This window comes from Gordionus sp. m RMFG-2023, chromosome 5 (assembly GCF_954871325.1).
Source record: "Gordionus sp. m RMFG-2023 chromosome 5, tfGorSpeb1-WG-v2, whole genome shotgun sequence".
Taxonomy (NCBI): domain Eukaryota; kingdom Metazoa; phylum Nematomorpha; class Gordioida; order Chordodea; family Parachordodidae; genus Gordionus; species Gordionus sp. m RMFG-2023.
In genome coordinates this window covers 1,102,782-1,119,989 of record NC_088779.1, presented here as the reverse complement: position 1 = coordinate 1,119,989, position 17,208 = coordinate 1,102,782, and the positions used below count along the sequence as shown (strand labels likewise).

The following is a 17,208-nucleotide window of genomic DNA, read 5'->3' as shown; positions in this document are numbered from 1 at the left end:
AATAAATTTTCTCCTGTATTCCGGCAACTCCCTAATTTGAGCAAAATTTTGTGTTCCAATCAAATTCCTATTAACCTACTATTAAAAAATGCTTTACTAAATTGGACAACTGTCTACTGTGAAATGTAGACAGACTTTACATTTTTAACACATTTGCGTAAGGCCTCTATAAAGTGTAAATTTGTTGTATTTTATTGAATTCATTATTTTATAATAAAATTTCATAATATTTTAAAACTTATTCATGTCAAATTACAAAATTAATTAATAAAACAAGTATAACAAGTTCTTGAATTTTAAAAATTATTGAGATTATTAAATTTCAAAATCATCATGCTCAAAAAAGAATGTGCTAAGAGATTTGATATTTCTAAAGGAGCTGTTCTCAATATTCATCCATCGATTTGTATGCAATCATGCTATACTACTATTATACATTCTTATTTTGCATAATATATGTATAAATACATAATATAATTTTTACTCATGATGTTTGATGAATTAATAACAAATAAAATAATTGTTTTAAAAAAATAGTTAAACATAATCACACATTTTGCTAAACTAAGAATAATATAACATATGTTAAAATGTTTTTTTTTGAAGTAAATGTCTTGATAAATTAAACAACTGTCTAAATTAGGCAAAAATCATGGTCCCAGGTGCCACAAATTAGACACGGCTTGACTGTATTGTATATGTTTCTAAATGTTATGTGTCGAATCTATCTCAATTTACCAAAATAATATAATATCATCATTCCTCAGCCAAGATATAATCTTTAATATTTTAGAGATTCAAATTAACTACAACATATAATTATTCTAAATGTGCAAAATATTTTAAAATAACTATATTATTTTTAATGTTATTCATTTAAGAAGGGTTGGAAATCATCTCTACTTCGTGAACTGGCATTCAACGCTAATGTAGTATCTTGATCTATTCTTAATCATCGTAATATTCACCCAATCACTCCAATTTTTTAAAAAGTTAGGGATCAAATACTAATTAAAAATATTTAGTTTAGTTATTATGCAGAAGGCTAGTCAAATGAACGTAAAAGACAAGCTCTAATAATAATTGCTTTAAACATTATTACATTTTTAAAACTTAGTTATAAATATAAATACAGTAAAAAAAATTTCGAGTTCCAACATGACTATTTGTTTAATTTGGGCAACTCCAAAATTCTTGAGTGCAAATTGATTATTTTTGTAACAATGGTGCCCATATTAGACAGGTTTTACTTAAAATGATTATTTTAAAAATAAAATTATATACCTAGCAAAACATGGTAGTCGATGATAAGGATTAACAAGCACCAAATAGAAATAATCATATCTTGAGGAATTAAAATATTTGAGAAAAATGGTTCTTCAATATAATTATATATTACGATAAAACTTGTAATAGACAATCGACAAGTAGTTTATATGTGAATCGCAATATTATTAATAGATTTGATTGTTTTTGCTGTAGATTAAACCTTATATATTTTTATTTATTTCATAAAACCTAAAAAATTATATTGAACTATTTACTAAATACAGGTGAAAGTACATAACAAATAGGTATATTATTATTATTATCAATGATCTTTATAAACATGTATTCCATAAAATTATATATTTTTTACCAATATTTGGTGCTCGAAATTTAGTGATGCAAATTAATCAGGTGAAAAGAATATGGTTAATTAGAGAGAAAGTAATTTAATTGGTTACTTAGAAATAGTTTTCTTTGATTTGATTACTATAATGAACCTATTTTTAAATCAGTATTTTATTTTTTATACCAATTCTATTTTAAAATTTGTTTTTATTATTGTCTAATTTTAAAAAAATTACACAAAATTTTGAACTATCCTTACCTAGTAAGGTATTAAAAATTTATTAATAGTTATTTCAAAAAAATTCTATTTTTAAAAAATTCTATTTTAAAAAAATTCTTTTTATCATTTATTCTAAAAATTATTAGTTATAAATTAAGGTTAAAAAAAGAAGTACGCCATTAGAAGGTGTAGCTTTTGAGGAAAAACATAAAATATAGGTAAGATTATTTCGAATAAATAAAATAAATTTAAAAAAAATCCGATCCAAACTTTGAATAAAAATTTGGCTGGATCTAAATATTCGACCACTGTAAAATCTTTCTCCCTTCCTCACTTTTTGTAATAGACTTAAGGAATAAACTCTTCAAAAAAATTTAAATTTTATCGAATAAATATTAATATAGAAGGAAGAACAAAGGTCTATGACATATATTATCGACATCTCGAGTCTTAAGCAATATTTTTCTGGCTGCAATATTGAGCTAGCCGTTTTAAGACCATTTAACAACACTTCAAATATAAATTTTTACTACAGGTTGTTATGATGCTGTTTTATTTTTACGAAAACGCACTTAGATAATATTTTATCTCTATTTTCCTTTAATGTATTTAATTGCTAAAATAAGTGAAATTTTTTTTCTCTTCAAATTTTAAAATTATTAAATTCTAAGATATGTGAATGCATTATGCTATATATTCTTTGGTTTTAAAACCAGCAGAATATTACCTTAAAAATGTAAATTTTCATAAATCAATATATGTAAATATTACATAGTTTATTCCTCGTTATTCCAAATCTGAGATATATATATCAATTGACATTAATCATATATTTAAAGTAATTACAGTGAAAGTTATTATTTTATACATAAAGGCCCACCACCTTATTAAAGAAATTTTTTTCATTATTTAATATCTAAATTTGGATCCATAAAATTTGCCTTGAAAATAATAATTATTAAAGGGTTCTATGGTACTCGTTTCCTAATTGTTACGCCAAAACACGGAAATATAGTTTTGATCATTGGCTATACGCTAAAATTAAAATCACGAATAAAGAAATATGATAATAACACGAAAGGTAGAAAAGTAAAAATTTTTCTTACCAATTCTTTTACGATATAGTTTGTTCCTTTGTTATTAAGCTTGTAATTTTTCATTCTTAAATTTTATATTAAAATTATGGGTATTTTTATATAAAGGAACTATTAAAAGTTTAACCATTGTTATTGTAGAATTGAACGATGGTAATTATGCTAGAGAGAACATTCATTGATAAAATCTTAAAAAATTATTTTTGCATATCTTGCATATCTTATCATATGTCATTTATCTTTTACATAAAACAAGATTATATATTTTAATTATTCCAATTTGATCTAATATTGAGATAAAGCAAATAAATCTTTAATAATAAAAAAAATAATGATTTAAAATTAATTTTAAATAGATAATCAAAAATACTGTCCCATTAGATAAATGCCAAAAAATGTATTTGATAGTTTTTTTTATTATTTAAGCTATTTTAAAACCTAAACGAACAATTTGTATTTTTAAACAGAGACAATTTAGAAGCTCAGAATCTTAGGAAATCTTAAATTTAATATATATATCAGAAACCTTCCATTTGCAAGGCCCAGCCCGGCCCGGATTAAAAAATTTTCTGCCAGGCCCGGATTTTTTTTTCAAAAATTTTTTACGGCCCGGCCCGGCCCGGGTTTAAAAATTCACAACCCGACCCCGGATATTTAAAAAAAAATTTTTTGGGGCCCGGCCTAGATTTTTTAATAAAATTTTTAATAGGCCCGGCCCGTAATTTTTTTAAAATAATATTCGACCTGGTATATACAAAAAATTCATCTATTAGTATTTTATCATATTTTTCGGCGAATATTATCATTTAATAAGCAAGCATATTAGCTAATGTTGTTAAACGACTCGTTTCGAGCCGATTTTCAAAAACGGCTAACTCAATATTTTCGCCAGAAAAATATTAACTAAGCCTCAAAATTTCGATACTATGTCTAGACCTTTGCTCCTTTTATGAGCAAAATTTTCAGGCTTGCATAATATTTTTTGAATAAAAAATTGAGTTTTATAAAAAAAAAAAGAAAACTGATATTTTAATTAATAAAAAATATAACATATATTATATAATATTGTATTTAATCCTTTGCGTATTTATTCCATGGCAGGAAAAATATACTTATATGAATAGATATTATGAGTGTTAGCTAGTGTTAACTTTCACCAAACTATATTAATCATAACTATATATAATTAGAACCATATCGACGAATATATTAATTCATGTTTTAAAAAAAAATACGGGCCCGCTTAGGGCCGGACCTGCAGGTCTCTGATATATATATATACTAGTCTCCATTAGGTCTTTATGCTATATATCTTAAGTTAATCATATGAATATTTTAAAATAACGATCATTACCTATTTCACATAGACTACTCTAACCCCAAATCGGCTTAAAAATCTTAGAAAAACATTATAATTTGATGATTTATAATTTAAATTATATTATATTTAACATATATTAAATTAACTCATGTTTAATAATAATTTTATACTGTTAAAGACCCCTCAACCATATTTTTAAAAATCTTTTACCACCCGAGATTTCTATATTCTAATAAGAAATTTTTGATAAACTCTTTTCGTATTTTCTTTAGCCTCCAGATAGAATATATTAAATAGTCTTAATTTTCCACAGCACAGAATTATGTTATGACAATCACTAGAATAGCTTCTCCTCATCAGTAAATAACACCTCCTCCCCTCACCCCACTCCATCCTTGTCCCGTCACACTTTATAACTAAATAATTTTCTATTTCTAAAAAACTAAAATGTTGGCCATTAAGAAATTACTGGTATGTTCCATTTTCAACATATCTTACATTCTCTGAATCTTCGTTACAAAACACAAATTCTATGAATAGTAACTACACCATTCTTCCTAATCCATAATTCTTTTAAATTCATTAACAACATATTATCAAGTTGTTAAACTCCTATTTACACATTGTAGCGATTTTCAAACGAATACAAATTAAAAATACTGTTTTTAAGTATGTAAATTAATTTATTTTCATCATAGATTTATATAAAACTATATTACAATTTTAAAAATAATACATTGAGCGTTAAAAGTATATACGAAATTTTAAAATATATATTAAAAATATCATGTAAACTATTTGTAAATTAAAATCTATATAAAAAACTCTATAAAAAAATTTAGTATAATAAATTGTATGTTGGGTGGGTGGAGGTCAAGAAAAGGAGCCGTGGATGGCAATGCAGTTACATGTGCATATATCAATAGATATGCGTTGTCTGAGATAGAAGCCTTCCTGTGGGTCACCAGTGATGGTGCAAATTTTTTACCAAGGGATTTGAAGAAGGTTATGGCATGATTGCCAAAAAAACCGGTTGTGTCGGATACGATTGGTATGAGATTGCAATTGGTTAGGGAAGTGTATTTATTAATTTTAGAGTTTTCCGCTCGCACGAATGAGTTGTTACAAAGCGAGGAGGGAACGAATCGGTCGATACGAGTATAATCCCATGCTAACGGAGTTCCATTACTCCAAGGTATTAAGGTCAGCTCATCTGGCCGTATATTATTCTCGGTTGAGAGGCCACAGGGTTCAAGGGTTGCGGGAATTTGAGCTGAGCGTAGAGAACGGAGAATGGTGCCGTTAACTGCACTGTGTCTAGGATATCTACCTTTAGAGAATCGACAATGAAGAAGATGATGTCCAAAACAATCAAAGGGTTGTTTTATTATAAATTAAACTATAAAAATGTAAAATCCACATTTATTTATGTAAGTTTTAAATTTTGCCTGAGTTACCGAATAAATAAACATCTTCCATTTTAAATTCCATTTTTATAAAATACGTAATTACCGAAAACGAAATTAAAGTTTTTTCGAAGATGTGAAAGATATTTAGTAATTCAAAGAAGTTTTTATATTATAGTTATTATTCTTAATAAAATATTTTTGCAGGGATTTTATATGTCAAAGTCAACTATAATATATAAAAATAAGTAAATAACTTTAAATACATAAAATAATTATTATTTTTTCTCTAGAAGAACTAAATTATCTGGAACCGTCCATAAATATCAATTATAAACTGAGTTTAAACTTGTTGTATGATACAACATATATTATGTATTTAAAGTAGTGTTTTCAATTACATTTATGTTTTATATATTACTTTTTGACAAATGTTTCACTTAAGGCGAAAAGAAGATATATTTAGATTGTAATAATATATTAAAGGTTGTTAATTATATAAGTGATTGGAAAACAATTGATTTTCGAGATATATATTGATTATTTTTGATATACACACAGATAAAAAAAACCATTCATTTTATTTTCTTTTGTATAACAATATTATTCAATAAAAGGACCACATCACATTCAAGTTATTCTATATATTTATTCTTATTCATTAAAATTCAATATTATTTTCGCCAAACTTACCATGCGAATAGAAAATATAGAAGAAATAAATATATGGTTAGAGCGAACCACACAAACAGTCATTGAGTTATATATAAGATAAAAACTAAGCCGTCTTGCTTCCAAGCTTGTATTTCTGAAAATATAACTTCTAAATATCTGATTTGCGTTTTTAATTTTTTTTTAATTATTAATTTTCGCTGATAAGATAATTATATGGTCAATAAAAACTATTATATCACGCCTTAAGCATGATGTCAGCCAAACATCTGAAAGCATTAACTCTGAAACTTAGATCAATAACATAGCTAGAATATTATAATACTTCGTTTGGTAGATATAGCTTAACAAATATGCTTAATGACCAATATCATAACTAAAATTATATAAGCACTGAATATCTGGTTGCATTAATTTGACTTGTCTGATTAATACTTACTAATTCACATATCAGTTTTTTAGTCAAATAAATTTTAACTAGAATTCAGTTATAAGTGAAATATAAAAGTGACTAAAGATTTAAAAATCAATTACATATAAATACGATAAAGTTCTTTTCCCATGATTTAAAATGTTATTCATTTTATGATTAGGATCTTTATAGATTTTGTTCCTGTTATTTTCAAAATTTTGTGTTGTATTTGCCTTAAGTTTTAAGAAACTTTGGAATAAATATAAAGCTGTCTTTTAATATTTTTAATCCTTTTTAGATTTTACAAGGTGATCAAAGATAAATTGGAATCATTCATTTTCTAAATCACACTCATAATAAATCGGTTTTAAAATTTTAAGTTTTTTTTTTACAATATAAAAATTTAAATTTGTTATTAATTATAATATATTGATAATGTAGGATCATAATTAACATAAATTTTTTTTCAGTTAATGATATAATATAATAAAATTCAACAATTTTATTTGTGACATGTGGAGAATTTTTTTTTTTATTGAAGAGCCCAAATTTTTCAAAGGCTAATAAAATTGTCTAATGAAAATTAAATCTTAGATGAAACCTGATATTGCTAATAAATTTTAATATTATGATCAGAAAAGACGTTAAAGGGTTTTTATTTTAGTAATAAATTTCTTATGCACATTCATTTAAGGTGCATCATATTTTTTTGGAAAGTTTTTGAATTTAAAATAAAACAATTCATCGGATAATTTTTAAACAAGGAATGGAGAAGGAGATAAATGAAATAGTATAGCAACAGTTTATACTGAAATATAATCATTATTCTATATTTATTTATGATGATAAAGTGACAATAATTTAAATCAATTTTTTTAGAATAAATTTCCAATCCCCCTTTAAAAAATATATATATATAAAGATTATGTTATAATTTTGATTAGGTTTTTTAAAGCACGGATAAATTAAATTTTGATAAAATGTAGATTTTTTTTTCTTTTTTGGCTAAAGAAATAAATTTTCTAATAGTTAAGCCAATGTAATATAATATTATTTTGATCGTTGCCTATACGCTAAAATTATTAATATAAAATAGAATAATAATTTAAATGATAGAAAATAAATATTCTATTACCCGTCCTTTTATAGTTTTGTTAGTTCCTTTGTTGTTAAGTCTATACTTTCTATTCGTAGTACCTCCACCAATATCTCTGGTATTTAAAAGTACAATCAAAGAATTGTTAAAACCTTTAAAAAATATTTAAAAATATTACTATTTATTTCTCATTGTTATTTTAAAATTTTTAAATTTTCTGAACATCACTTCTCTGATAAATGAATTGGGATTCATTTGTGATTTTAGTCAAAGTCAACGAAATGAGTTATAAATTATACAAGATAATTTTTTTTAAAATATATTTTCCTTTTAAATATGGAAATTATTGGGAGTTAAAACTACTAGTAAGTAGAGAACGATACATGTTTAAACGCGAAAATTCTCATAGACAAGTTTTTGCAAACTATATTTTACAATGAGGTGTTAAAATTTCAATTAAAACTACTCTCCATTTTAACATATAATTTTACTTTTTTAAGGAATCTTGAACAAGTTATATTGATTAAAAAAGTTATATTTTCTTTAAAAATAGATTTTATGTTTGCATAATAGCGTATAAATTAAATTCAACCACCCAATGAACGTCTTAAAAATTAAAACATATTCCAGATGTTTATGATAAAGCGTTTATAAATATTACGAAATCCATCATCCATCTGAGAATAAAGATCTAGTGTTCCATTGCAATTTTTGAAGGTAATGTGATCCTTATTCATGGATCCAACTTTATGTTCTAAATAATGATATTTTTTATTAAAAAATTATAAAAAACATTAAATTTCTTTCAATGCCAATTTTATTTTGATTGCAATTAAGCTTTCCCTATTTCATTTTGAACAATTTAAAAACAAATATAATTTGGAACTAGTAAAGATCAATTCGAAACTGCAAATTTAATATAATACTAGCACAAAGTAACAAAATATAAGACATACAACATTATACCTTAAGAACCTATGCCTTATTTAATATGTTTTTCAATAAGTGTATTCATAAATTATTTATTATTTCGTAATCGTATTCCAAGAATTCAGCGAAAATACATTAAAATAGTATTGGCCTCGCAAGTAATATTCACGATAAAAATTTGCCATAATGCATTCGCTCTATAGTATCGTTATAACCAAGCCTTTTTAAGAAATTTTTTTGTACATTTTAAAAAATTTAAATTTTTTAAATATAATAATTTTAAATTATAAAAATTTCGCCTTTTCAGTTTTGCGAAAGACGGGACATGTCCTAAAAACGCTATATTTTACAAGGACCTGTTATTTGCCATGAAAGGATGCTTTCCTTAAGGTGCCGTTATATAGCGGCAATTAACTATTAAGTTTGTTCAAATCACACACATTTCAATCGTATGATATTTAAAAGAAAATCATATTTTGTTAAATTCAATATATATTTTTTATTATTACCAGAAATGAAGAGTAAAACATTGTCATTTATCTCTCTTTTTTCAAAGCTACCATTGAAGAACGTTTTGATTCTGCAACCTTTAAAAATTTTATTCATAGATATCAAACGAATAATTTAGAAGTACAGAAATATTATTTTGTAAACTGATTTAATTTTAAATTTTTTTTTACTATAATAATATAATATATGTTCTAAGGAAATTGGTATTCATATGTAAAAAAAAATAATGAGTAAGAAATCATATAAATTTAAATAGTAATAGTTGTAATCTCGAAGTAAGTCTGGAGAAAGTTCAATTCAGATTAAAGTTTGATGGGTCACTTGTAAAAGAAATATTAGTATTAAGTAATAATTTAGAAAAAATAAACAATTTAAAATTCCAATTATTGTTATATTTCAACCAAATACAGTAAATCTTACACTCTTTAATTTTTTTTTATCTTAATATTAATCTCACCATAAACATCATCCGAATCATAAAAGGCAACATCTTCATCATCTTAATTTCTATTTTATACTTTCAATTTTTACACTTATATTAACATTTCAGATGATTTATGACATATTTATAAATTATATAATATTATTTTTCTCTGACTGCAAAATTCATGTATGTTGAAACACTATATTTGTCATGTCTTAAAACATAAACGATGTTAAATTTCTCATATTTCATATCTTTGTCAGTTTTTTTCTTCTATTTCTACCTTCTTTTATTCATACATTTTTTCTTTTATTTTCTCATCCTAAAATTTATCTCCCATCTTCACGCGGTGGTGAATGATAAGCAATTTAGATAAACGGGAGCTCTGATGTTAATTATGAGAAATCATTTTTACTTGCTTACTTTTTATTTGTCAGATTTAACTTGATATATTAATCATCAAATAAAGGGGATATTCAGATCGAATTAGAAAATAAATTTCCGATTCCTCATCATTCTTGACTGACTTTCCGCTAGTTTCTAATAATTTTTTATCATGTATAATAGGTTACCAAACAACATTTAAATAGATTAAATCCTCATAGGGATTATGTATTTTACAGAAAAACTTGAGTTGACAAAAAAAAGGGGGGGGGGAAGCATTACAACAATACAAATCTCGTTCCTAGTACGAAAAAAAATAATTATCAAAAAATAATAACAGTTTTAAAAATATCTTTGGTCGGCTTTCCTGTTCTCAAATTTATTTTATAAAAAAAAAAGTTTGGTTCTTGTGTTGACCCAAGATCGCCCTGTTACTAATGAATAGGAATTAAAGTACAAAAAGAATAATAATTGAAGAATAAAGCAGGAAAATCAACTGTAGGAAGAAACATAACTCTTTAAAAAATCCTCTACAAGGATAAAAAGGGATGATGCTGGAAAAATTATGTTTCAATTTCTACAACTAACTCTTTCCTCTGCTAAAACAAAACACATTATAAATTTTATAAAATGTACTGCAGTAATTTATAAATGTGATAATGAATATACCTTGTAAAACATTGCAGTTGATTAATAAGCACAAAATAGAATTGATCATATCTTTAGTGGATTTTGCTAACATGTTTCTTGGTTATAAATATATACTTTATAAGAAGTTATAATTATATTATAAGGATATGCTAATTATTAATAAAGAATGCTAGACTCAGTCTTATATAGTAATTTTATCCATTTTATTATATCCTTGATATTATTATGTCCTTTAATTAAGTCCTTGATATTATTGATTAATATTTCTATCTCTATTTTGCAATCATAATGTTTTCATATATAATTAACCTTTATTTTAAAATCAAGGAATAATATTATAAATTTTTTCTACTAATTGAGTTAAAAATTTTGAACCAATATATCCTATCTTTATTTTATTTTTATTAAAAAAATCTTATTTTTTAATTATTTCAGACCGTTTAAAATAATTTTAAATATCAGCTATTTTTGCACAGATAAGAAATAATAAAAAAATTGTTATTGAAGAATAAGTTAAATGAAAATACATAAAAATGGAAAAATAATATTAAAAAAATTATAATTCAAAAAAGAAACCTAACAGGTATAATTAAATAAGTTTCACATATGTTTAAAATATACTAATCAAATGTATCTAGATATAGGTTACAGATACTACTTGGCTAACTAGGGTAACTATATTCAATACACTTTATATTAAAAAAAATTTTAAATTATTTAAATATAAAATCCTTCTACTCATTTAATATTAAAAAAAATTGAATTTTGTTAATGCAATAATTTGTATCCTTATATATTAAGGGGTTGTTTTTTCGGATTACCTAGTCTTCAGATGGCATTTTTTAACCAAAACTAAAATTCTAAACTATTCACAAAAATAATTCATAATTCCCTAGGAAAAAATATCTCACCCCCCCCCCCCCTCCCATGAATAAAAAATATCTAGAAATTATTTTTTTAGTGGAATGCTTTGATCAGAGATTTGGATACCGCAGAGATATTTATCAGAAATCAGCAGGCATTACCCCACAGTATTTTTATTAATTTAAATATAATAGGGCCGGGCTTAAAAAAATATTCTTTTTAAATATCCCGGGCGAGGCATATATTTTAAGACTATTTTTAAATCGTCATTTAGCTATAAAAATTAAAACAATATATTGTTCCTTTATATTTCTTGTGCATTCGTATCTTCTTTTCCATTCCCTAAGATAACCAATCATGATCGAATAAAATTTAAATTAAAAGAGTTTAACATACTAATAAAAAGGTTTATTCATGGTTATACAAATTATACTCTAATTACCTTATAGCAATAAACGCCGTTATTAATGGCAATCTTTGCTCAGACTTAATTTCGACTACAAATATTTAGTAATAAATAAAAAACTAATGATAAAAAACATAAAATTTAGAATACGAGTTTATAAACTGATAATTATACACATCCACATAGTAAAAACATTTTAAATATTTTTTTTACGTGTTATAAAATAAATAGATGAAAAAACAAATGAGGCTAAAACCAACATTCTTTTAAAATAAGAAGTCTTTATACTATAACATTATATTATTCTTACTTTAAATATTTTAATTACCAAAACTATTTTCGGAATATTTTATACTGTTCAAGATATAATTTTATCAATTTGTTGTTTGTTAATAGTAATCAATTACGATGTTTTGCAAGGTATAATATGAATTTTATTTTAAATGAATCATATATTTTGATTAAGAATTTGCGTTATAAAGATAATTTATAATTAGTCTTAAATCTTTAGATTATGAGTTGATAAATATTAATACATTGAGATTTTATATTGAGTTTATATTTAATTTATATAAATTAATTAGATTTTAGAAGTGGTATATACCTATTAGGTTTGATAGTATTGTACAAAGGTTAACAAAATTTTATTTAAAAATATTAAGGTACATGAAATTAAGCAAAATTTATTTTTTAAAAATATCAAATTTAAGAAGAAAAAAAAATATCACTTACCATAATATACATCTAAAACTGGGATAGTTAAATAACCGGCGGAGCCGAAAAATAGAATTTTGACTAATATTTTTTCCATCAATAGCCGACCTAAATATATTTTGATGCGTATCAAGTAGACATTTATAATCTAATTTCATATTTTATTTTCTACTGTAGTTAAGAATTTTCCTGAGGGGAGGGGTCCACACATTTTCCTTGGGGAGGGGGTTCACACAAAGGTTCTACTACCAGATTCTTACAAACCAAAAGTTATCAAATTTAAATTTCAACAATTATTTTATTAAATTTTTACATAAGAAATATGTACACAAAATATTGTAAAAAGGGATTATATAAAATAAATCCCTTTCACATTTTTTTTAGAAGATTTTCTATTATTGCCTAAATTGTTCATTTTGTTTTTAATAAAATCAAGGTTCTACACAAGCATAGATTAGAAATCTTTCGATATCTACAAATCGCAGGGCGTCACTAGCCTTTATAATCTCAAGGGGCTCAATCAAAAATATTTTTATGGGGCTACGCACTTCATACCCATATTTTGAGGGACTTCGGCCAACCTTTGCCTGGCCTTGGGCTACCGACTTTATACTTTTTAATTGAAATTTGTATACTCTAAACAATTATTCTTAATTTCATATTTTCTTATTTAGAGTGATATGATGAGGGCAATTAAGATTTTTTATATTATTGTTGCACTACCTCTAGTTGGTATATTATGTCATAAAATATATCAAAAAATGTATTAAAAATTTAACTCAAAAAAATATTTTTCAAAGAAGAAAAAAATAGCTATCCCAATGAGCTATCCCTAAGACATGTAAAAAAATATAAGGAAAAAAAAAGGTATCTAATAGATTACATCCATTGTGGGATGAATGACAGGAGGTTTAATTTTTAATAATATATTTTTATTAAAATTATATAGATGGCATTAAAGAATTGAATGCAAATTGTTACTTATATTTATTATCTAAAGCATTGATTAGTAAAGTTTATTAAAATAAACTATATTATATTGTATAACCTTCAAATATATCTGTAAAAATGGCATTTTGCCTAATATTATTTAACCAATTCTATATAATAGAAGATTATCTACCAACTTACTTTATATAAAGAAATTTCTTATACTTGTTCGAACCTTGGAATAATTAAATTTAAAAATGGATTAGTGATTTTGAACTCAGTTAATTACAATATCAAATTTGTTAATTTCTAAATTAAAAAATTATTTAATTTATTAAATTAGGGTTATAAAATAATTTAAATAATAAAAATCAAATAAGCTTCAAATGCTAATGCTAAATTGATTTTCAGACATTATAATTGATATACCAATTTTAACACAGAATTTGATTGTGCAAGGTACATCTTGGAAATATAATAATTAAAATAACACTCATTTAATAAAATTTTAGAGAGTCTTATTAATTTTTAAATAATATAATCAAATCTATATATAATAATTAAAAGAATTATAAAAGAAATCGTTCAGGGTTTAGTTCAAGGTGATATTAGGGAGCCATTAAAAAATGTTTTTTTTTGCTTTAGATGGAGTATTTAAAATTTTCAGGAGGCTCGAGCCCCTGCGCCCCCCCCCCGCCCCCATAACGTTACTGACAAGTCCTATGAAATATTTTTAGAAGTCTACATTTAGCGTTGTATTATTGAGAATATATTTCCATTTGATTAATAAATTAAACGAATAAATTTTCTTTCTAATCCTCATTCTTAGTAGCACGCAATATGATATTTAAATCTATTCTTGAAGATTTTGTTGATCTTCTAAATTTTATCTTTTGGGTCCATTTTGAATCAGGTAAGAGAATAAAAAAAAATAAGTTATCATGCAAAACGATTTTAATGAAAAACTGTATATAAAATTCCTGACATATTATATTTTACAAAGGTACAATTTTTGATAAATGCAGATTTAGAAGAAAAAAATTCAGGTCTAAATGATTTAGCAATAATACATTTCTACGATATGCCAATGTGGCTACAAATGAGAATGTGTTTAAAATCTATGGCCTTAAAATCGTAAAGTATAAGTTAGACCTACAGAGGTACTATTTGCACGACCCTGGCTTAAAATTTTTTTTAAAAAAATTTATTTTTAAGTCCAGGCCCAGGTTAGTATTTTCTTTCATATCTTTGTTTCTTTTATTTATTTATTCTTTTATTTTTATATATCATTTTCTTTCTCTTTTCTTCCCTAATATACATTTCCTCGCATGGTGGGTAACAAAAAGCAATGTTGACAAATGGGAGCTTCGATGTTGAGAAGTGTGAGTAGATATGTAGTGATGTTGAAACCACATCATTTAAGTCTTAAATAAAATAGAAATTATTGGACGAAATATTTTTTTGTAAATTTTTTTAAATATTATTTTAAAAAATGTAGGGTTGCTTTAAGCTTCTCTCCCATATGATTTTATGTAGATTGGAATTTATGAATTGCATAAAATATTTATTTCTCATTTTCAAATTTAAAAGAAGGGTTATATACTGGCTAATTTTTTAGAGATAGCTATACTGATATATAATTATATCATATCAACTCACAATTCTTTAAAGAAATAAATAGGGGGTGGGGTATATAAAAATAAATTTTTGGTTTTTATGGCAATACATATATTTTTATATTTCATATTAAAATTATAATTTAAATATTTATTTCTTTCTTTCTATAAAAAATGAATAGAAAAATGAAATAACTATAACAATATTATACCTATTTAAATGTTTGATTTAAATTAAAATTAAAAAAATGATGGTGTAAATTTTGGTTAAACTAATTTTTTAGTATTTTATATTTTAAAATTTTACTAAGAATAAATCAAGAGAAAGCCATAATTTATTATAAAGAAATCGAGGTTTACCCCAAAATAGGTGGTCTAATAACCCTGGTCTGCACTTATAAAAAGCACGTGTGGCCTGGATCTCAGTCACATTGTTAACAAGCCTTCAGCCCTTTTGTTAGGGCCTTTGACTGTTTTTATTTTAGAAATCATATTTTTTCCTACTTATTTTGTTAATTTTATTTTAAATAATATAAAATTGGACATTTCATTATATAGATGTCATATCTAAAATTATTTTCCTTTTTTTAAAACTATTTTATAAGATAAAAGCAAAATGTGTTTTCCATCTCTACTAGAAAAATAGTTTAAATTATCTACTAAAAAAAAGATATACCTAGATGTATTTCCTCTAAAAGACTTGAAGGAATAAATAATATTTTAATGATTTGTAATGGGAGATCATTTATTGTGCAAAAAACACAAATATTATAATTACTTTTAATTATAAATGATGTAATCTATTGATAAAATATGAATAAATGTTTAGCGATTCTTATTTACTTTGATATTTGAATTTTTATTAATTATTATTCATTTATCTTTAAAACGTGTAAACAAAATATAAAAATAAAAAATGAATATATATATATATATTAAAAGTGAATGTATATTTTAAAAAAATCGATGGATCTAAAAAGAGCTTATAGTAAAAATGTTCCTAAAAAACAGGTATAATTATGTTTAAAAATTTCTAATTGTAGTTTTTGTTTAAGAAAAATAGATTCGCGTTTTTCGTTTGTTATGTTAAAAATTTTACGTGCTAAAATTTTTTAAAAAAAATATGTTGATTGTGAGAAATTGCCATTAGTTGAAATGACTATAGGTTGAAAAATAAAGTTATTTAGTATTGAGTATTTATTAATTTTTTTTATTTTCTCCGCTAGTAAGAGGGTTTGAATTAATTGATTAGGGAAAGGAAGAGACGCAGGTTGCATCCCAAATTAGGGATTTCCCAGTGGACCATGGGGTGCAACCGTCAGGAGACAATCTCGTCAATCTTTGGTAAAAAAAATTTACATAAAATTAAACAACTCTATTTACCACTTTTATGAATAAAAAACACGTCTACCACACTGTAAAAGACCCTGTCCAATTTCTCCAACCTAAAAGCTGTCACTATAAATTACATTATATTGCTTTTGTTACGATTAGGATATAAAATATTTTTTGAAATTTTATTAGTAGCTTGCGAAATCACGACTTTTTGCAATGGTGTGCTTACAGAAAGAGTAATAGCTAATAATATTTTGCTATTCGATTGCGGTAATAAGCAAAAATATTTTCATTAACTTGAGAAATTTTTTTTTAAGAAAAGTTATAATTTTTATTTTTGGTCGAACGTATATGTTATAATTTTAACAATTTTGTTTATCAGAAATTAAGTTTTATGAATAAAAAAATGCATTAAATAGAAATAGAAGTAATATAAAATGTAAAAGAAATGATAGTAAATAAACTAAGATTGATTAAAGAATAGAAATCAATAGAGATAAGAAGGGTGATTATCAAGATTTAGGTAATAGTGTTAAGATATTTACTCAATCAATATGAGAATTTAAATAAAAGCCTAAAATTTGATCAATTTTCGATTGAAAATATGTT

At 24.2% G+C, this 17,208-nt stretch overlaps 1 protein-coding gene across 1 annotated transcript; it reads right to left on the bottom strand.

The window, feature by feature from the left end:
* Positions 1–7,493: 7,493 nt before the first annotated feature.
* Positions 7,494–10,899, bottom strand: LOC135930026 (uncharacterized). Its single transcript, XM_065466794.1, has 5 exons — positions 10,753–10,899; positions 9,275–9,352; positions 8,497–8,589; positions 7,875–7,987; positions 7,494–7,812 (listed from the first exon to the last, which is right to left on the bottom strand). Exons 1-5 carry the CDS (start codon positions 10,823–10,825, stop codon positions 7,762–7,764), a joined length of 408 nt encoding a protein of 135 aa, XP_065322866.1. The 5' UTR covers positions 10,826–10,899; the 3' UTR covers positions 7,494–7,761.
* Positions 10,900–17,208: the final 6,309 nt, after the last annotated feature.

Bases quoted from the DNA above. Each gene is read 5' to 3' on its own strand.
- LOC135930026 (XM_065466794.1), bottom strand. From the start codon at position 10,825: ATGTTAGCAAAATCCACTAAAGATATGATCAATTCTATTTTGTGCTTA. The intron at 9,353-10,752 runs GTATATTCATTA...AAATTTTTAAAG, and splicing joins CAACTGCAATGTTTTACAAG to GTTGCAGAATCAAAACGTTC. The intron at 7,988-8,496 runs GTAATATTTATA...TATTTTTTAAAG, and splicing joins TCAGATGGATGATGGATTTC to GTTTTAACAATTCTTTGATT.